Below are 23,674 nucleotides of genomic sequence, written 5' to 3' on the forward strand. Positions count from 1 at the left end.
TCTGCACACTCCTTGCTTCCTAAACCAGGGGTCGGTAACCTTTTTGCCTCTGTGGGCCGGATCGCGTATTAATGAGCGGATGGTGGGCCAGATAAATGCCATAAAAAATTGAAATATGAGAATTGTCCATTTAAATATATCTAGTTATGTTTTGCCTCAAATTAATGAATAACACATGATAGAAAATCATTTGTGCTTAACCAAGGATGCCAATTAGTAATCGAAGAACTCAGTTTACTTGCAATTTATTTCAATCAAGGCATCTTTTGAATCTACTAAAAGGACACAAGAATCTTTAGACATAAAACGTATGAACATGATGCATTGAATGTTGGTAAATTAAGTATAATAAAAAAGAAAATTTTAATGCAAATAGTCGATAAATCAATGTGAAACTTGATGCTGTTTGTTACTTGAAAGCTTCTCAATATTGGGTGTCTGACTTGCTGATGCCAAGAGCAAGACATTATCCAGGTGGGCATCAGTCAATCTTGTTCTCAAATGGTTCTTGGTGAGCTTCATTTTTGAAAATAATTGCTCACACAGATAAGGGCTGCCAGACAATGATGCCATCTTTTTTGCATGGTTCACTAAGTTAGGTTACTTCCCACTTGGATGAATATATTTTCTATAGAGGTCAAGCACTGACACATCTTCAGAATGAAATTTCGATCTCAATATGTCGTCACACTGCATCTCAATCAATTCCATTTGAAAAATTTCTGATGTAGTGTCCACCTCCACATCAAATGGAGTAGCAAACAGCTTGAACTCATTTGCGTGCAAGTGAAAATCAGCAAAACGAGATGAAAACTCTTTTCTCAATTCTTGGGCCATTTTCACAAAAAAAAGTGGTTTCCCAGCTTGCTCGATGAAGGAGTAATCTAGTGTCCAAGTGTCTTGGAAATTTCGGCACTCAGTGTGCATCTTCCTGCGTTTTGCATTCATTGCCATTGGAATTTTTGACTTCGATTTTATTTCGAAACGCAGGTTATTCAACAAGTATTGTAGCACATGTAAATATCTGGATATTTGGTGTGGATTTCTTGTTAAAACACAGTGACGCTGTTTCTGTTTACAAATTTGAATGATCCCATCTGAAAACCTGTGAGTGCACAGAGAATATCTAATACATATTAATAAGGTAGTCTGCCTTCCCGTCATTCGTATATACCAGTGTTTGGTTTGGAACAAAATAGAACCTGGGGCCAGTGTAATAAGACACCATGCGTGTCCATCAGTGTGGTCGTGTGAAACATTCAGAATAAAGAAAAATCACTGGCGGGTCAGATAAGTATGGTATCCCAATATTTGCTTGTGGGTCAGTCAAAATACCTTTGCGGGCTGGATTTGGCCCATGGGCTGTAGGTTGCCTCCCCCTGTCCTAAACACTACTTGCCCCTCCACCTATCTTCATTTTGTCTGCCATCTGGCCACAAAGTCATCAATCCCGTCATCCAAATCATTGATATATAAAGTGAAAAGAAGCAATCCCAACACTGACCCTTGCAGAAATCAATAGTCACCAGCAGCCAATCAGAAAAGGCCCCCTTTATTCCCAGCTTTCTCTTCTGACAGGCGATCTTCTATACATGCTAGTATCTTTCCTGTAATACCATGGTCTCTTACCTTCTTAAGCAGCCTCATGGGTAGCACCTTGTCGAACGCCTTGTGGAAATCCAAGTAAACAACATCCACTGACTTTCCTTTCTCTATCCTGTCTGTTATTTCTTCAAAGAATTCCAACAGATTTGCCAGGCAAGATTTTCCCTCAAGGAAACCATGCTGATGCTGGCCTATTTTATCTTGCACCTCCAAGTACCTCAAATCTTCATCTTTAATAATGGACTCCAACATTTTCCCAACCACTGAAGTTGGTCTAATAGGCCTATAATTTCCTTTCTTCTTCCTCCCTCCCTTCTTCAAGATTGAAGTGACATTTGCAATCTTCCAGTCCTCTGGAACCATTCTAGAAACCAATGATTCTTGAAAGATTATTACCAATGTCTCCACAATCTCTTCAGCTACCTCTTTCAGAACCCTAGGGTGTAGTCAATCAGGTCCAGGTGACTTATCTACCTTCAGACCTTTCAGCTTCCCAAGCACCTTCTCCTTAGTAATGGCAGCTGCACTCACTTTTACCCCCTGACACTCTTGAATTTTGGCCTATGGCTAGTGTCTTCCACAGTGAAGTCTGACTTACTAAGTTTTTCCACCATTTCTTTGACCCCCCCCACCCTCCATTACTATTTTCTCACTGTCATTCTCCATTTCTTGTTATGGCTTTTTTAGTTGCCTTCTGTTGGTTTTTTAAAAGCTTCCCAATCCTCTAACTTCCCGCCATTTTTTGTTCTGTTATATGCTCTCTCTTTTCCTTTTATGCTGTCTATGACTTCCCTTAAAGCCATAGTTGCCTCAACCTCCCTTTGGAATGCTTCTTCATCTTGGGGATGTATCCTTCCTCCATTTCACAAATTGCCCTCAGAAACTGCAGCCGTTGCTGTTCCACCATCATCATTGCTAGTGTCCCTTTCTAACCAACTTTAGGCAGCTTCTCTCATGCGTCTGTAATTCCCTTTACTCCACTGTAATACTGATACATGTGACTTTAGCTTTGTCCTCTTAAACTGCAGGGTGAATTCTATCATCATATGATCACTGTCTTCTAGGGGTTCCTTTACCTTAAGCTCCCTTATCAAATCTGGATAATTGCAGAACACACAATCCGGAATAGCCTTTCCCCTCGTGGGCTCAACCACAAGCTGCTTTAAAAAGCCATCTCATAGGCATTCTACAAATTCCTCTTTTAGATCCAGCACCAACTTGATTTTCCTTAATCTATTTGCATATTGCATATTTACATTACAATAGTCACCCATGACTATTGTAATATTGCCCTTTTTACAAGCCTTTTTTTTAATCTTCCATTGTAATTCGTAGCCCACATCATGGCTACTGTTCAGATGCCTGTATATAACTCCCATCAGGGTCTTTTTGCCCTTTTAGTTTCGTAACTCTACCCACAAGAATTCTACATCGTCTAATCATATGTCACCTCTTCTAAGAATATGATTTTGTTTTTGACCAACAGAACCACCTGGCCCCCTCAGCCAACCTGCTTGTCCTTTCAATACAAAGTTTATCCTTGGATGTTAATCTCCTGACTATGATCTTCTTTCAGCCAGGATTCAGTGATGCCCCCCTGTCATACCTTCCATTCTGTATAACTATAACTGCACTACAAGATCATCTACTTTATTCTGTATTTTGCATGCATTCAAATATAACACCTTCAGTCCTGTATTTGTCACCCTTTAAGATTTTGTCCCCATGTTCCACTTCAATTCGTCCCACAGACTGCAATTTTATTCTATCATCTGCCTGTCCTTTCTTACAATCTCACTACACACTGCATCTACTTGTATACTACCACATCTTCAGCCGTATCACTCCAGTTCCTATCCCCCTGCCAAACTAGTTTACGCCCTCCCCAATGGCTTTAGCAAACCTGCCTGCAAGGATATTTGACTCTCTTAGGTTCAGGTGTAACTCATCCTTTTGTACAGTTCCCCAAAAGCAATTACTGAAAAGTTTACCGAACAATTACATGTATGTGAGATAATATAAAATATATAGATTATAATATAAAAATACAAGCAAGTAAAGGAAAGTTAAACTACCGTGGAAAAAATAGAAGAAAAATAACAATTCTACACCCTGAAGATCATGGTTCATTTCTTCTGCTCTTCTGACTGTTAGGATCCTGTGAATAACAATCATGGACAAATGGCACCCATTTCCTTTTTGTTAAAAATGAACAGCATAAAAGTGATTATGATTTTGCAGTAATTCACAATATAACTCAGACTGGCTACGAGAGTGTTTCGTTTTGAAAATTGAAAACAAATGATATAGCCAGAATGAAATTGAGTCGTATCAAGTCACAGTGGAAAGATTTGCTTGGAACCTGCTAAATGTGGCTTGGAAGTGCTTATCATATTTAGTGTTGGAAATAGAAAACTTATTTCATTTTCTAATTATGCTCGCTTTTAACATGATGGGCTCAAAAATCGATATAGTTTTTTTTATTTGCTGCATTGCAAAGGTTTATTTCAGTCATACACGGTACATTGACAATCTCTTTAAACTGTTAGTGCAAATATTAGTTATAACTACATTTTATATTATAATGCAGTCATCATCTATCTTAATTTTATTTTACCTTCATAGATTAATAGACAGTATAACCAGTGTTGTGTAGCTGCTTATGTTGTTGATTTATGGAATTGTTTAGTACCTGGATGAACAGAAATTATTGAACAGCTTTGTATTATAATATTGTTCAGTAATCAATATGGTTTTCAGATTTGCCAGTGATATCAGGAACAAAAATGTGGCCCAGCTGTGCTTAGAAAGTATGGTTTATAAACTGCTTCAGTTGGCAGAGAGAAATATGGAAAAGTAATGTGCCTTGAATAATTATGATTGCAGTGCCAGCTTATGCCTTTGTGGCCTTGAAATGAATTGAATTACTTTCAAAGCGCAGGCTTCAATAGTTAATATATTTTTGGCCACTAGAGGTAATGCATTATGCATTTGGGTTATTGTTGCTGTTTCTGGGCAAGAAGGGATCCTGACATTCTATGCATCCTTATCTTTCTGGGCAGAAGGACTCTGAAGACTAAAGCCTTGCAAAATTTGTCTTAAATGGAGTTGATTTAATTTGAACTTATTTTATTCAATTTTTATAATTTCTATTTTGAATGACACAATTTTATGGGAATTAAGGGAGGTCAAATAAGACTAAAATGTTATTTTTTATATAAATTTAGGATGAGCCATTATTTTGGAAGACAATCAGTAAGAGTCTGATTTAAGGAAATATTGCATTTTTAAGATATTATTGCCAAGCTTTTTCATTAGGGTGAAACTTCAAAGGAAAGGCAGCATCAGGGACTGATACTAGAAATTCTTGTAAGAATTCTGTCTTGATGATAATTATTAAGTCTCAATGTTAGCAACATTAAATAAATGTGGGGCCCCACTGGTCAAGGTTCAAATGGCATCAATAAACTTAATGTTGCATTTTTAACAGAGTGGGTAAAGGAATTACAGAGAGAGGCAGCACCAAAATAGGTCTTTCAGGCCACTGAGTTCAGTTGATTTCTTGTCTGACTAATTTAAATCAGCTTTTGAAGATCTTGCAAAAATATGTTGAAGTGGTTGACGTGGATTTCAGTAGGTCCCATATAAAAGGCTGGTTCAAAAGGTTGGAGCAAAGACGCATTGGGAATTGGATTAAAAAGAGTGTTATGGTGAAGAATTGCTTTTGTGTTTGGAAGCATGTGACCAGTGGTGTACAATTGGTATTGGTGCTGGGATCCGTTGTTTCTTATATCAATTAACAATTTAGATGTAAGTGCAGAGGTGTAATTGGAAAGTTTGCAAATGACTCAAATGGTGGTCGTATTGATAGTGAGGAAGAGTATCTTGGGTAACAGAATGATGCTGATAAACTGGAAAATTCAGTCAAGAACTAGCAGTTGGCATTTAATCCTGATAAGTATTAGGTGTTGCATATAGAGGTGGAGGGTTGGGGTTATATAAAGACATGAAGGTCTTGGTATGACTTTAGAAACCATTGGTGAAGTCACAGATTGAATGTTGTGTGCAGTTCTGGTCACCACACCATAGGAAGGAAGTAATTATACTGGGGAAAGTGAAGAGAACATTTACCAGGGTGCTGACTGGGATGAGAAATTTCAAGTTGTGAGGAGCGACGAGATAGACTGGGTTTGCATTCCTCAGTGCATATGAGTGTGAGGGGAGGATCTGAATGAGGTATCTAAGTTATGAGAGTCATAGATAGGGTAAACAGCAAGAAACGTTTCTCCTTGGTAGGTGGCCAAGGCCAGAGGGCATAGGTTTGGAAGTGCAGGGGTTCCCAATCTTTTTCACAGCGTAGACCAATACCATTAAGCAAGGGGTTGTGGACCCCAGGTTTAGAGGCACTTTGATGTAGAGGTTTTTCACCCAGAAGAAGCAGACACTCTCGCAACTTGAATTGCCAAGGTATAGGAAGTTATGAATTGAGTGCAAGTAAATGGGATTATTATAGATCTGTATTTAATTGTTGACAAGGACATTATGGGTCAAAAGATTTGTTTCTGAGCTACGAAAATGTTATAAAATGCTTAATGACTGCATGATTGATATCAAAATAAGTTTGTTACTAATCAACAGAAAGAGATTTTGGAAGTCTGACCATAAAATTGATCACAGAAAGAGGTTTTAATTGCCATCTTTTGGTATGAGCCTTTGTGAAGCATAAATTTTGGCAGTGAATTTGAGGCCAAGGTAACTGAAAGGAAGTCTAATATTGGTGATATGATTAAAATTCAACATAAAGGCACAAAGGCATAAATGGAGGACTGCCGAGACTTCAAAGTAGGCCTAATGAAGATTTCAGAGATGAGAAGGTATGAAGTTCTGGAACGATTTGCAAATGAGGGGAATTTTAAAATTTAAGAATTTTTCATCCTTAGATGGATGCCAGGAGGCACATGGTTAGAGAGTGAGAGAGATTAGTTTTGTGTTACAATATGAATAAATAGGAAAGCTTTCCTGAGCTGAAGAGAATGTTGGCATGTGTGATCTTAGGCTGGTCAGTAAAGTGCTCGTATTATCAAATCCAGATTTAACAAAAGCAGGCAAGGATTTCACAGCATTTGAACTTTGTACTTACATAGGTAATATGAGTTATGTGTAATGAAACTCTTGTTTAAAAAAGTATTCCACAGCCCTGTAATTATTGCAGAGTGAATTAGATGAGCTTGGTAATTTACTATGTGATGATGAAACCTACCATATGTCATGGGAGGCATCAGGTATGAAATTAATTTCTGTTGGTGATAAAGTGGTGATAATTCACTGAGGACAGTGTAGTGAGTTTATTATGTGCTGACAATGCCTGTGAATTTCATTCTGATTTCAGTATCCTGTTGTGTTCCTAAAATTGGACAATGCTTTTTTAAAAAATGATTTTTAATTTTAATGTAGTATGAAACAAAATGTGTCAGAGCAAAAATAAGAATTACATTTATCTCATAGTTTTAATTAGTTTTTGATTGAAGCACTTCACAGCCAATACAATAGTTGAGTGCAGTTGCTCTTCAAGGAGGTGGCTTCAGTCAGTTCGTCCAGTATGATAATCATAATGAGTTTAATTGACTAGTGAATTTATTGCTGATGATTGAGCAATATGTTTTTGAAGGATACCAAGAAAATTTTGCTTGCTTTTTCATTAATTCAATGATATCATTAAGTCTATTTCACAGAGGAAAAAATGATGAACCTGATGTGATATCTTGTCTGATAACTATAATAACTATGCTGAATCTTTGTTTCAGCAACATAATGTTTAATGCAAATTGACTATGTTGCTGTAAAACAATGTGATCATAACAATTGCCTTGCTAATTTGAGAATCAAATATTTTGAGCTGTATTGTAAACTTGTTGCAAAATAAACCTTGAAGCACCTGATCTTCCACTTGGTGAACGATTGGGAATATAATCTATATCATATTTTTCTTCTGCTACCTGGTAATGTTTCTTAACTTCATGCGTTATTTTGATTCTGCAGGGAAAATGAGGTGTTGAAGGTACAACTGAAGAAGTATGTAGGAGCTGTTCAAATGTTAAAGCGTGAAGGAAGCCAAGTCAATGATGGTAAGCATATAGCATCAGTCATCCGAGAGAGTTTGAATATAATAAATGTATTATGCAGTAAGATTTGTTTAAAAGCTAGGTATAAAATAGCTCTCTAAGGTTAAAGATAAGTGAGTAATTTCTTTCATATTGATATACCAAAAAGTAATTCAGGTGCTTTAACTGACATGAAATATAATGATTTTTTTCTGTCAGCTGGATGCACTAACTATTGAATAAGTTGATAAAGAATACGATGAGATTTGAGTACATTTGGCAACAGGGAATAGCTTTTTAAATGTGGTTTATTTGATGGACTTGACATTTGAAAAAAATATAATTTTTCCAAATATTTATAAAATTTCTGGGATAACGTGCAGGAAATTAGCCCCCGTCATGAGGAATGAAAGGATTTTAAAAATACTATTGAGTCTCTGTGTCACTCATCTCATATTTGGTACAAATGTCTAATTCTTTTTGCAATTACATATAGGTAGTATGGAATGCATTTCTAAACATGTTCAGAACAATTCAAAAGTAAACCTGAGAAGGAGCTGGAAGGAATGGTGATCATTGGCTTAATATTATATTTCAAGGAGGTCCTTAAAGAAAAGACAGTGAAGTGGAGAGGAAAAAGAGATTAAAGAGGGATCCAGAGTAATTGAATTCAGACCACTGAAACAATGTGGTAAATACTGAGAATTTGGAAATGGGTATGGGAGAATTACACTGCTTTTGGGGATTACATAGTACTACATAGCAATCACTATCCAGGGTGTAAGTATTAAATTGGGCTATCAAGCAGAGTAGGTGCAAGGTAGAATTTTGATAGCACAGCTGTACATGAACTTAAGAGGAGAAATAGACTATCAACAAAGAAAGTGTAGGAAATTTGATGCATGTGACAAAACCACCTGAATGTTTCAGAAGCAGCTGGAAAGAGGTTAATGATGTGGAAGTTAGCATCCTAATGCAGTTGAGGATATATGGAGTTACAAATTCATTTTGGCATGATACAACTTTTCTTGTTTGTAAATAGTCTTGCACAGTGAGAAATTCACTTGCCAGAAAGTGTATTGAATTCATTACATCAAATGACCAGAACATTTAATGTAGCTTGAGTGTCCGTATAGTAGGAAAGGAATAATGTATGGCACTTAACAATGTATATACCTAGAGGTGTCAGCAGTGGGCTTTCCTGAATATGTTTGCTTTGTCAACTTTTCATAGGTATTTTAGGACATTTAACCAAAGGCCATGGATTGAACAACTGATGCAAACTGGAAATTTTAAGAGTGCATATATATTTCCACGTGAATGTCTGATAAATTGAAAAGGAATGGATTTGGAGTCTGTTAAAGAATTTTTGGGATAGCTTCAGTTCAAATAGAATATAACCTGAAGTTTGAGGTTGTAATGACAGTGAAATCATTAGCCTCCACTGACATTATGGTAAAAAAAAAATGATAGCAACATTTGATATTTAAGAAATCACTGTTAAACATAGAAATCTGGGTGCAAGTGATTTGCTGCTCCCCTACAGAATCTACCTGTTGAGACTTCCCATTTCTACCAGTTGCACTTTTTCTTCACTTTCATTATACCCATGTTACTCTAACTCATGAGACTAGTTCATATCTACAACAAACCACTGAGTGTAGGTACACTTGTTGCAAGCACAACAAATCTATGAAATAAGTTAAGTTGGTACAAAGTAACAACACTCAATAAGAATGTTAGTTACACTGTATATTTAGCAACCTTGAAGACTAACCCTCAGAGTGACCACAGCATGGTTTCTTTTTCTCCTGTTGGTTGTAGGTTCTCTCACCCTCTCCCTCACATACAGATGATATTCCTTCTTGGATCTGATAACAGTTTGTTTAGCTCTTGGGTTTCAATAATACATTTTATGTTTTATTCATTACTAGGATTGAGCTATTCCTTTAGACTTTCATACTAATTGCCACGCATGCTGCCTGATGTTTCTTTTGTTTCAATCCTTTGAATGTTTTAACCCTACCTTTTGCTTTCCCCATCTCTTAATTGGTGTTCTGCTCTAATTTTCTTATCTTGCATCTCATACTTAATTAGCATGTTCCTGGTAGATTTAATGTACTTGTATCAAATGGTATACATTGTGATCATCTTGTGATTTTATATAGTTAGTCTGCTACTGGTAATCCATCTGTTTCCAAAGTGAAACCACAGAATTAATTTGTACCCTGACCTTCATAGTCAGAATTTCAAACATAGTCCTAATAGACTTAACTTAGCATATTTGGTATGGACTTTTGTTTTAATAGACTACTCTCAATGCAACAAAAGTGAAAATGTTGAAAATTGCGAGACTTGTTAAAGTAGATTAACAATTCTTTAACAATAATAAATGATGAATAGTATGTTTGAAACTGGAGAAAAGCAAATTATCAAGTGTTGACTGCCACTCCATCAGAATGACATATAAAATTCATTAAATATTAAAATAACAATTATTTGGGGTTATTGATAATTCAATTTCCACTTGCAATACAAAATTATGACATTTTGTACATTCATTTTCCTTTTTGACTGGTCAAAGGTGATTCATTCTGTGACTCCAATAGTATTCTTTTCCATTTCTATGTTTAATAGTAATACGATAGATAAATTCACCTACTCTTGACTGAACCTCGTTTGAGTCATTACTGTAAAATACATGCGTCTAGTGATATTGATGCAGAAATGAGCAGAGGTGTTGGTTTGCATGCATTGATAATGTGTTAATTTCAGTTACGTCATTTATTGCAGTAACATTGCCTTTTGTGCCTTGTAAGACTTTTCCTTGCATTTTGTTAAACTCATAATTGTTTCTGAAACAATTCTGTTTAGAAGTGAAGTAATCCAAGATGATTGCTTGCTGAAGAGATTTGACATATCGTAAATGCTACAATGATACAGCAATAGTGGCTCATTCATCAAAATGTCGAAATATCGATGATCAAAATCTTAATGTTATAACATTTTATTTACAAGTGTAGTTTGCTATCATCTATTGTAATGGAGAAGTCTTCTAAAATTCTTGAAAATTTAAACAGAAAAACACTCAAAGATTTTTAAGCAAAAAAGTCACAATAATAAATTAATCACAAATAGCTAAGGTGGTGTGCTTTGAAAATGATTTGATTTTTTAATATATTGACTAACTGGATATATAATATTATAGATAGTTGAGAATGAGTTTGTGTATTTTTTTGTGTTGTGTTGCTGAGGGAATTATGACCAGTGTTATATAATGCTTTTTTAAAATATTAGGACTGTCGATGTGGTGACAATGACCTCCTCAACCAACCCCATCTCTGAGACTGCATCAAATTATTAAAGTTTTAAACTCTGTGAGAAGCAATTTAGCATTGCCTCCTACAGTGTCCTGCATAAATAGTTTCTGTCAGATTGTTGTCAGCAGATGTTCAACTGGAGCCGAATGGTTACTCAGCAGTGGTATCACACCAGTGATGTAAGGTAATTTGCTCCATGTTATGTCTGGTAATTTTGTGGCTCCAGGATGAATTGATGCAGTGTGAAAATACAAATGTTGCTGCAAATTTACAAAATAATAATTGATATTTAGCAGTGCTGTGAAGTTTATTTTAAGAAACAGTTCAGACATAACCAAAGAATGAACGTTAAGCTCCATTTCTGTCATTTTGCAACAAAGGCCATTTTAGCTCTGTGTTTAAGAAACGTAAGCTCAGCAGATGCACTAAGGGACTGCTGCAACTAACACCATACAATGAGACCATTTATATATTTTTTTGTTTTAACTATTTGCTGTATTAGTAGACCTGGAGGATTTCAAGCTCCAACTAACAAAAATAGATTGAAAGCTTATTGCATGTGGGATTCTCTTTATTCCACTGATGGGACTCACTTCAGTTTTCATTTTAAAGCCTTAATGGCACTACATGGTTGATGAAATTTCTTGAATTACTGATATTTTTGATGAATAGTGACTGTCTTAAATATTATGCCTTCTTATTACCATGACCCTCGGGGAGGAGGAACGAGCCTGAAGACTAAACTCAACATTTTAGGAACAGCTTCTTCCCCTTCATCGTCAGATTTCTGAATGTTCCATGAACACTATCTTGCTATTCCTCTTTCGCATTATTTATTTATTCATTGCAAATGATAATAATTTTCATGTCTTTTAAGAGACTAAAACCTGCAGCACCAATGGTAAGCTCTAAGAAGCTATGGTCAGAGAGGTGGAGAAGCACTTACAGACTGCTTTGAGTTGACAGCATTCAGAGATTCATCTTGGAGTGTGAATGAATAGTCCACAGCTGTCACCGACTTCATCAAAACCTGTGTGGATGAGTGTGTGCATTTGAGAACATATTAGACCTACCCAAATCAAAAGCTGTGGATAAATCAGAAGATTCATAGCCTGCTGAGGGCTAATTCTGAGGCAAGAAGTCCAGGTACAACCAATGGAAGGCTATCTTAAATGTGAAAAAACAATTCCAATTTAGTTTAGGGACAGGATCAGGTGAATGTTAGCTCTGTCAAGGTTCACAGGCCATTACTTCCTATAAGGCAAAACCTAACATTGTGAACGGCTGTGATGCTTCACTCCCAGATGAGCTGAATGTCTTTTATGCACGCTTTGAAATGGAGAATAAAACTACACCTGCGTAAGTTCCTGCAGCTTCTGGTAACCCTGTGATCCTTGTCTTGCAAGCCAACATCAGAACATCTTTCAAGAGAGTGAATCCTTGCAAGGTTTCAGGCCCTGATGGGGTACCTGATAGGGCTAGGAAAACCTGTGCCAACCAACTGGTGGGAGTGTTCAAAGACGTCTTTAACCTCTCACTGCTGCAATTGCAGGTTCTCACCTGCTTATGACGACAATCATACCAGAACCCAAGAAGAGCAGGGTGAAGTGCCTCAACGACTATCACCCAGTGGCACCCACATCTGCCGTGATGAAGTGCTTGGAGAAGTTGGTCATGGCTAGAATGAGTTCCTGTCTAAGCAAGGACCTGGACCCCTTGCAATTAGCCTTTCATCAAAACATCTTCAGCAGTTGCAATCTCACTGGCTCTACGGCCTTGGATCACCTGGACAATAGTAATACTTACATCAGGCTGGTGTTTATTGACTACAGCTCAGCATTCAACACAATCATACCCTCAGATCTATTCACAAGCTCCAAAAACTGGGCCTCTCTACTTACCTCTTCAACTGGATCCTTGACTTCTTCACCGGGAGACCATAGTCTGTGCGGATCAGGAGTAACATCTCCTCGATGGCATTCAAGATCGGTGCACCTTGGGTGCGTGCTTTGCCCACTATGGCTACACACAGATCAAATGCCATCTATACATTTGCTGATGAAACAACAATAGTTAATAGAATTTCAGAGGAAGTGTACAGGAGCCGGATAGGTCAGCTGGTTGAGTGGTGTCTTTAGCGCCACTTAACATCAGTAAGACTAAGGAATTGATTGTGGACTTAAGGAAGGATAAGTCAAGGAACACACACATGAGTCTTCATTTAGGGGTCAGAAGTGGAAAGGGTGAACAGTTTCAAGTTCCTGAGTGTCTACATCTCTGAGGAAGTGTCCTGTGTTCAACATATTGATGCAATTACAAAGAAGGTATGACAGTGGCTATATTTCATTACTAGTTTGAGGAGACTTGATATGCCATCAAAGACACTTGCAAATTTCTACAGATGTGACATAGTTAGTAAAACATTGTGGGCCAAAGGGCCTGTAATGTGCTGTGGATTTCAATGTTTTATGTGCGGTAAAGAGCATTCTAACTGGTTGCATCACCATCCACTGCAAAGGATCAGAAAAAGCTGCAGAAAGTCCTAAGTTCAGCCAGCTCCATCATGAGCACTAGCCTCCCTAGTATCGAGGACCACTTCAAAAGGCGATGCCTCAAAAAGTTGGCATCTGTCATTAAGGAGTCCTGTCACCCAGGACATGCCCTCTTCTCATTGCTACCATCAAGGATGGAGGTACAGGAACCTGAAGACACACACTCAACGTTTCAGGACCCGCCATCAGATTTCTGAATGGATAATGAGCCCATGAACACTTGCTCAGTGTTTTTCCCTCTTTTTTCACTACTTGTTTAATTAATTTTTAAAAATGGATTTGTAGTCATTTATAGTTTAAAAAAAATGATGTATTGCAATGTACTGCTGCCATAAAGCAACAAATTTCACGACATCTAGTGATATTAAACCTGATTCTGATGGTCCAGAGATAGTGTCAGATTATATCCTTTTAAAACATGTATGCTATTTGATTGTAAAACAGTGAAGTGATGCCAGTATTTCCAATATTTTCTAATGACATATAACTCATCAGTTAATAACTCATCAGGGGTGATTGATAAGTTCGTGGCCTAAGGTAGAAGGATATGAGTTATAACCTTCAAACTTTCCGGATAATCACTCAAAGAGTTGAACTACACGTGCATGTAACGAGAGCTGTATAACTCATCTCCTTCTACGTTAGGCCACAAGCTTATCAATCACCCCTGCTGTGGGCACTTTCTAGAGGTCCAAGATCTGTATGCTCCACGACTGTTGGACTAAGTGTATAAGTGTAGGAGGGAACTATGTTGAAAAATAAATGTGCTTGGTTTTCTAAAATTAACCCCTTCTACCTTAGGCCACGAACTTATCAATCACTCCTCGTAGTGGAAAGGAAAAAAAATATATTTTTGACTCCTTACTACATGTGGACAACAATTCTAAGTGATAACACAATTTTAATTGAATTTCTACTTGGTCTTTTTTCTGCTGTCAGTTTAATTAAATCTTTCTTCTCTTTATTTCTCCAGATGTTCCTGATACAATCCTGTAGTCTGGATTGTGCTGGACCTGGCATGCATCCTTTGCTCAGTCCCTGTGGCTTTGCTAACATGTCATGGCTCTGTAGGTCTAATTTGCTCTAGGTTCTGCCACCACTGTCATTAGCTTGATATCCAAAGATAACTTAAGGTCTATAGGTTCCAATAATAAATAAAGTAATACCTGTAAAATTAGTGTATTTGAAGTATTTTTAACTGATGATAAATTATTTGAAATACACGTTAATGTTGACTAGTAATTTACAATCAAATTAGGGGGAAAAACGCAAGCCTCTGATCTTCAATTACCTTTGCGATGAAGGTTGGCAACCACTTTCACAGGAGCTGAATGGGAAATGTGTCTGGTCCACTGCTTCAGCATTATTAAGCCCCTCCTTGGACTCTTGGGAAGGCCATATAAGCCAGTATTTGAGCTCCAGTACATTACATGTTTTAGTCCTGTACTGTCCTGGCATGAAATGCAGGAACACACTGATCTATGCTGTGCTTTATCAGCTGGTGGTTCTCTCTAGAATTGTCCTCTTCAAGTAGATTGTTTATCCATTCAAATATAAAATTTCTGTTTACTTTCCTCCTTTCATGTGTTTTATAAGCCTGGACTTCTATCAGATTATCGTCAAAACACATTTAAATTAATGTGGGCAGGATAAAGCATTAAAGGTGCATGCTGCAAGAGTGGCCCATAATTTTTACATTTTATCAGCACTGAAAAACTGCTTTGAAATTAAAATTGTCATCTTTGTATAATGAACTTATTGATCAATAATGTGGTTGATATTGGAAGTGAACTTTTACTTGAAAACTTTCTCTGCGAGTGCGGAAGGTTGTATCTTTTTGGAGAGGTTTTGAGAATGGCCTTGAAGCTTCACTTCTTGTCTGCCTGATGTTCTCTCTGCAAGACGACTTGGAACAGTATATGTTTCAGGAATCTGACATCAGAAAAATCGACTAGGTGCCTGCCCATGGAATTGACTGAGGGTACCTCAGGCCTCAGTGCTGGGGATGTTGATCTGGAAAAAGAAGCTGATATTGTCAATAGATTTGATTCTTTTTTTAAACAATGGGCCAAATCTACTAGGGGCCTGTAGCCATGAGGGACTGCCAGTTACCAATCTTCTCTCCTGCTGTAGATTATATTAATGCTGATAGAAAATAGTGTTGGTTATCACATGAGAAAACATATGCAGGATTTTTATTACCATTTTCATGTACAAAATAAGATTTTCATCAAGTAAATTCCATTTTAGCAAATAATACGTTAAAATGAAAAGTACATGACACAGAAATGCTTCTGTAATTTTTTTTGAGCCTCAAATAAATGTGTCAGCATGGTTCAGTAGCTTGTACTTTGTATTTTCTCTGCTGAGTGAGGGATGGTGAATTGAAGTACGACTTCAATGCTCAGCTAACCATAATGATTCATGCAGTACTGCAGACGTCCTACACTGTGGAAGATGCTGTCATATGGATGAAACATTACTGAGCTCAATACATGGATGAATATAACTGATCCCATGGCAATACATTAAAGTAGAGCAAACCAGATATATCTAGGATCCTGCCCGGTACTTATCCCTTAGTCAAAACTAGAATACTAAATGTTGTAATCTCTTGTTATTTGTAGAGGCTTAATGTGTGCAAATTGGCTGTGATGTTTCCCACATTGTGGCAATGGCTTTATTTTAAAGCAGAGCTTCACCTTTAAAATTCTTTTGGGTATTTTGAAAGGGGGATGAAAAAGTTAGTTTTATTTTCATTTTTTATTAAATATTCTGTCTCTCTTGACTGGAGATGCTGAATGGATTACATTGAAACCTAATTAATATAGCTACAGTCTTAGTTTACATTAGCATTACTACTACGATAAAGACTGGTTCATGGCATATTCATAGCAAAAATGGTTCCATTTAACATAGGAAAATGCAGGCATCTGCCTATCAGAAATGAGTAGTCCAAGATCATTTGGTCTGGATCTGAGCCTACAAGATTATACAAGCATCCAGAATTCTTTGTGCTGGTATAATTGAGATGTTTACAGTAAGATAAAAAACTATTTTCTTCAGCCCAAATTACTATACAGTCCAAATCAAGAAATGAATGAATGAAATGAACTCCATGCTGTTTGGTAAGGAAGGGCCACTGCATAGGATTGGATAAAGCTGCAGAAAGTTGTAATCTCATCCAGCTCCATCAGGGGCACTAACCTCCCCAGCATTGAGGACATCTTCATAAGGTGATGCCTCAGGAAAACGGAATCCATCATTAAGCACCCCCATCACCCAGGACGTGCCCTCTTCTCATTGCTACTATCAAGGAGGAGGTACAGGTGTCTGAAACCACACTCTCAATGCTTCAGAAACAGCTTCTTTCCCTGGGCCATCAGATTTCTGGATGGACGATGAACTTATAAACACCACCTCACTTTTCTTTATTGCTCTTTTTTTGCACTACATATTTATTTATTTATTTCCGTAATTTATAGCTTATAAAATAATTATGTATAGCATGGTACTGCTGTCACGAAATAACAGATTTTATGACATATCCCAGTGATATTTAAGCCTGATTCTGAGTAAGATGATCCCAGGAAGTGAAGAGCTTGGTGTAGCTTGATGAACTTGGAAAGTCAATCAAGAAAGATTACAGAGTAATAAGAAACTCCAAACAAAACATTAAATGTGGGTGTAAGGTTTTGCTAGATATCTGGAGTGTCTTCATTTACAAGCAGAAGGAAGTGTGTTGCATGTTGTGAAGGATTCCTATTTTCATTGTTTCTCTGACTCTGGTAATCGTTAAATGATTACAGGTAGCTGTTGAATAAACAGCAAAAACATAATATTTTAATGTAAAACAAAAGCTCCTGAAGTTGCTCATTCTTCCATTTTTGTTTGTAGTTTCCCATTTCAATAGCATTCCTTTCTCGAACAGTTGAACTGAATCTTCTGTATCGCTGTTTATGTTGGTGCTGTGGTACACTCTTTAAGCTCAAGATAATTTCTGTAAATGCTTTATCCACTTATTTTCTTGTGAGAATGAGTGGTCATTTATGTGATGTACTCAGACACTGAAAAATTGCTTTCAGTCCTGATGAAGGGTCCTGTCTTGAAATGTCGACTGTTCACTCTTTTCCATAGATGCTGCTGAGTTCCTCCAGCATTTTGTGTGTTGCTTGATTTCCAGCATCTGCGGATTTTCTTGTGCTTATTTTTTTAAAATTGACTTTATTTCTTACATCCTTCACATACATGAGTAAAAATCTTCACGTTACGTCTCTGTCTAGATGTGCAATGTGCAATCATTTACTTATAAAAATTTATAATAAATAGAACAGTCAGTGTAACATAGAAATACACTCAAATCAGCACGAGTTCATCACTCTGAAGGCCTGGTGGAAGAAGCTGTCCTGGAGCCTGTTGGTCCTGGCTTTTATGCTGCAGTACCGTTTCCCAGATGGTAGCAGCTGGAACAGTTTATTGTTGGGGTGACTCAGGTCCCTAATGATCCTTCAGGCCCTTTTCTCACACCTGTCCTTGTAAATGCCCTGAATCATGGGAAGATCACAACTACAGATATGCTGGGCTGTCCGCACCACTCTCTGCAGAAGCCTACGGTTAAGGGAGGTACAGTTCCCATACCAGGCAGTGATGCAGCCAGTCAGGATGCTCTCAATTGTGCCCCAGTAAAACATTCTTAGGATTTGGGGGCCCATGCCAAACTTCTTCACTGTCTGAGGGGAAAGAGGTGCTGGTGTGCTTTATTCACCACACAGCTGGTGTGTACAGACCATCTGAGGTCCTTGGTGATGTGGATGCCGAGGAACTTGAAGCTGTTTACCTTCTCAACCCCAGATCCATTGATGCCAATAGGGACTAGCCCTTCTCCATTCCTCCTGTAATCCACAACCAGCTCCTTTGTTTTTGCGACGTCGAGGGAGAGGTTGTTTTCTTGACACCACTGTCAGAGAGATGACTTCTTCCTTGTAGGCCACCTTGTTATTGTTTGAGATTAGGCCAATCAATCTAGTGTTGGCAAATTTAATTAGCAGATTAGAGCTGTGGGTGGTGACACAGTCTTGGGTATACAGGGGGTAAAGGAGGGGACTGAGTACACAGCCCTGAGGGGCTCTTATGTTGAGAGTCAGAGGGGTGGAGGTGAGGGAGCCCATCCTTACCACCTGCCAGCGATCTGACAGGAAGTCCAGGATCCAGCTACGCAAGGCCGAGGTCTCTGAGCTTCCTATCGAGCCTGGGTGGAATTATGGTGTTGAATGCTGAACTGTTGTCCAAGAACAGCATTCTCACATAAGCTTTCTTCTTCTCCAGATGTGTAAGAACGGTATGTAGAACAGTGGCTATTGCTTACGAAAAATTGCTTGTAGTTCTTGTAGTGTCTGTTTTATCGAATGTTCAAGAAATAGTTCTATTTGATTGATAAAGAATTCTACAAAGTATTCAGATGTGATTCATTGATTTTGCTTTGTCATTAATAACTTTACTCTTGGAATGAGTTCTGTAATTATTTTAAAGCAGAGTTCCAGTTGTTTTTATAATGTTTCATAACCTTCCTGAAAGGTCTACAGAAGCAATTAATTATTAATGTTATGTTTTCCTGCTGAGTTCTGACAGTGGTTGCACTGGAGTCCCAGAGGTGCATGAGATTTTTTTTAAAATATAAAAATGTGTTAATGAGGCTTGCTTTAAATATGTGTTTGGGCTTTCTGCCAGTGGGCTCAGGCAATTTGCCAACTATGTTTACCTTCTAGCTGTCTGATAGCTTTAAAAAAGTCTAGCTTGCTGAATATTTGGACTGAAAATCAGTGTATTTTAAGCTGAAGGAGGGAAAAGTTAAGCATAAATAGAAATAGGGAAAGAAAATGATTTGGTCACATTGTGCCCTGCCATCTTTAATGGAATATCGTTCATATATCATTTAGAAAAGGTGAGGCCTATTTGCACTTTAGACAGCATTTGTTCATTTTGTAATTGGCACTTAAATTGAATCAAAAGATTATAACTGCAAACATGAGGAAATCTGCAGATGCTGGAATTTCAAGGAACACACAAAAATTGCTGGTGAACGCAGCAGGCCAGGCAGCATCTCGAGACCCTTCGTCAGGACTAACTGAAAGAAAAGCTAGTAAGGTTACTAGCTCTTCTTTCAGTTTGTCCTGACGAAGGGTCTCAACCAGAAGCGTCGACTGTACCTCTTCCTAGAGATGCTGCCTGGCCTGCTATGTTCAAAAGATTATAACCTTTTTATGATACACTACATTAACAGAAGCACTGCAAGAGCAGTGCTTTGTTATTAAAGAAGATATACGGTATAACAAAATTAAGCAATGTGTCTTTTCATGCTGTGGATTGAAGGCATCGGTTTTTTTGTAAACTGGGTGTTATAGGCTTCCATATCTTTTAACATGATCTGTGGTTTTTACAACACTAAATACAATGTATTTTATTTTATAGTAAATGTTTTCAACTTGTAACAGAACACAACTTTTTTCTATTTTCAAATTAATGGCCTTTCAATATATTTATTGGTTTCTACATAGAAGAATACAGAGTACAAGAAAGTATATACAGTATAAAGGTCGAAAAAAAACAACTACCAATTACATTATATCTATTCATAATAACAATCTCATTACCCTGTATTCATGTAGGTTAGTCAAAGTTAAATTGAAATATACTAATTTATTACAAAAAAGATCTAACCCTTACCAAGACCAAAGCTGTTTATTAAGGAGAAAAAAAGATAAAATCCTTCTCATATAATAAAAATTAATAATAGCCAACATCTAAATTTAAACAATGAATTGAGGGTTTTGAAAATAATTCAGAAAGGGCCCCCACAATGTTTGAAAGTCTTGATGAAATTCAGAAATTGAACAACGAATCTTCTCTAAATCTAAGCATGACATAACATCGCATAACCATTGAGCATGAGTAGGAGGAGAAACATCTTTCCATTTAAACAAAAGCACCCTCCTAGCTATAAGAGAGCTAAAGGCCAAAATATGTAAATCTGATGTCTTCAAATTGATACCTTGTCCAGCAATAATACCGAATAGGGCCGTCAGAGGATTAAACTTAAAATTGACTTTGAAGAGTAAAGAAAAAGTTTGAAACACTTTCTTCCAATATTTTTCAAGACATGGACAAGTCTAAAACATATGAATTAATGAAGCTTCTCCATTATTGCATCTGTCACAGAAGAGAGATATATCTGAATGAAAATGAGATAGCTCATCTTTAGTCATATGGACTCTATGTACCACCTCAAATGGTATGAAGGAATGGCAAGCACATAGTGATGATGTATTAACCAGTTTAAAAATTTCATTCCAAGTTTCCTCAGATATTGATGTCTGTAAGTCTTGTTCCCAGAGATTCTTAATTTTGTCTGAAGGAACATTCCTCATCTCCAGTAACATACCATAATTATTAGATATGTCAAATTAATAATTACATCTAGTAAGTTCTTATCTGAGCTTATAGGAAATGTGCATAATTGAGATCTTAGAAAGTCTCTAATTTGTAGATATCTAAAAAAGTGAGTTTTAGGTAGGCTATATTTAGCTGACAATTGCTCAAATGAAAGAAGATTTCCTCCAACAAACAGATCCCAAAAACATTTAATACCCAACCTGTCCCATCCTTTAAAAATTAAATCAATCATGGAGGGTTAAAAAAATTAGATTAAATGGGACTAGAGAAGGAAAATCTCAATAAACCAAAATGTTTTCTAAATTGTATCCATATCCTCAGAGTATGTTTAACTATTAAATTATCAGTTAGTTTGCTTACAAATAAAGGAAGTGAGGATCCAAGAAGAGAAATAATAGAAAATTTATTAACAGAATTAACTTCTAAAGAAACCCATACCAGACAGTCTACATGACTAATATAATATATCCAAAACGTAAGATATCATATATTAACTGCCCAGTAATAAAACCTAAAATTAGGTAAGGCTAAACCTTCAGACTTTTTGAAGATGAACTTTATTTAAACGAGGACATTTATTTTTCCATATATAGGAGGAAAAAATAGATTTAAGAGAGCCAAAAAAGGATTTAGGAATAAAAATGGGTAAAGCCTGAAAGAGATATATAAATTTAGGTAGAATATTCATTTTAATAGAATTAATTCATCTCATCAACGATATTGAAAGAGGTGACCAATTTAATAATATCTTTTTTTACATGGTTCAATAAAGTAAGAACGTTTTCTTTAAACAGGTATTTGTAATTCTTACTGATTGTTACACCCAAATAAGTAAATTGATTCCTTATAATTTTAAAAGGAAGATTGGTATTCATTGGTACCACATTATTTAAAGGAAGTAATTCACTCTTATGTAGGTTCAATTTATATCCTGAAAACTGGCTAAAATGGGAGAGTAAAGAAAGTACACAAGGTAACGAAATCTCAACATTAGAGATAAAAATATCATCAGCGTAAAGTGAGATTTTGTGGGTGATACCTCTCCTTAAAATCCCACAGATATCATTCGATTCTCGAAAAGCAATAACAAGGGGTTCTGAAGCTAAATCAAAAAGCAAAGAACTCAACGGACAGCCTTGTCTAGTTCCGCGGTGAAGTTTAAATGGTTTGGAATTTTGAAAATTAGTAAGAACTCGAGCAGAAAGAGATGAATAAAGTAATTTAATCCATTGAATAAAATCTAGTCCAAAATTAAATTTTTCTAAGATTTTAGATAAATAATTTCATTCAACCCGAACGAAGGCCTTCTTAGCATCTAAGGATATCACACATTCCGATATCTCCTGGGAAGGAGAGTAAATAACATTTAATACACGGCTATATTAAAATGGGAATGTTGAGTTTTAATAAATCCAGTCTGATCATCAGAAATAATAGTGGTAAAATTAAGTTTACAACTACTCCATTCAGTTTGAGTATCCAGCAAGAACTTAAAGCTATTACTGGTGTAGATTTTTTTCATGGTTCTTAAGTATTTTAGTGTTCTCAGAGTGGGTCGTTATAAGTGACCCTAACATGTAAACATAAAGGGAAGTAACGTTAAAGGGGTAGCCTCATGAGAAGGAGAAGAATGTTTATGGAAATAAACTTCACTTAGTTTCAGAGTAGTGGATTTGAAGAGGGTGACCTGCAGTTTGAAAGGCCTCATCAGTGAGACCGGGGAAGGCATTAACTGAAATGGAAACTTTGCTGATGTGTAATTCTTCATTTTGAAAAATAGACTACTGAGTGCAATTTTGAGTTAGGAACTGATTTTTTTCAGTAATTTAATAATTCTTGTGTTCCAATTAACAAATCAAACACAAATTATTGTTAATTGCTTTGGGCTGATCAAAAATATGGTGAGTAGTAACTTCAAAGTTCAATGTAAATTTATTTTCAAAGTACGTAGATGTCACCAAACACCATCCTGGGATTCATTTTCTTATAGGTATTTACAGGGACAAAATAAATTTATGACAAACTATTCATAAATAGACACAGACTGACAAACAACCCATGTGCAAAAGAAGGCAATGTGTGCAAAAACAAAACATAGAAATCAATAACCTGGAAATTATATTCCAGTGATACTCAATCAAATTTGAAGATTTTACCTTATGGCTGCTATATCAGGAATTTATTTTGATTTTCATTGTTGGTTGTCTTTAACTTTAACAATTTTTTTTTATTTGCAACAAAATTATCTGTTAAGATCCAGTGTGAATTTATAGGGCAGGCATGAAGGACTGATAGAAACCATGTGCCGGAAAGCATAAATGAACAACTTCAATTTCAGTGACAGAAAGTTCCATGTTCACATGCAATACTGGGTTAATTGAATGAAATTTCACAACTTGCCATGGCTACTAATGTTACTGATGCTAACCAAATGTTCAAAATCGGCCTTTCATGGGTGAATAAATATTCCTCTGGTTTTAAGGTGCTAATTGAAGTGATCTTACAGTTACTGATCTTTGTGACCCAAGCCAACCGTACAAAACTGTTCATTATTTGATATAAATTGAATCTTGTTGATGGAAACAATAACCATTGCAGAAATAGAAAACTCTTTCAGTGGTACTGTGTAGCTGTGTTGTGACTGTAA

General features: G+C 36.6%; 1 protein-coding gene across 1 annotated transcript in view; it reads left to right on the forward strand.

Annotated features, from left to right (window-relative positions):
• The window catches only part of snx29 (sorting nexin 29), a 581,542-nt gene that overhangs the window by 152,271 nt on the left and 405,597 nt on the right, over positions 1–23,674 (forward strand). The window contains exon 14 of the mRNA XM_063059095.1: positions 7,645–7,730. Coding sequence (XP_062915165.1) covers positions 7,645–7,730 — 86 coding nt within the window. The remainder of the gene's footprint in view (positions 1–7,644; positions 7,731–23,674) is intronic.

This window comes from Mobula hypostoma, chromosome 9 (genome assembly GCF_963921235.1).
Source record: "Mobula hypostoma chromosome 9, sMobHyp1.1, whole genome shotgun sequence".
Taxonomy (NCBI): domain Eukaryota; kingdom Metazoa; phylum Chordata; class Chondrichthyes; order Myliobatiformes; family Myliobatidae; genus Mobula; species Mobula hypostoma.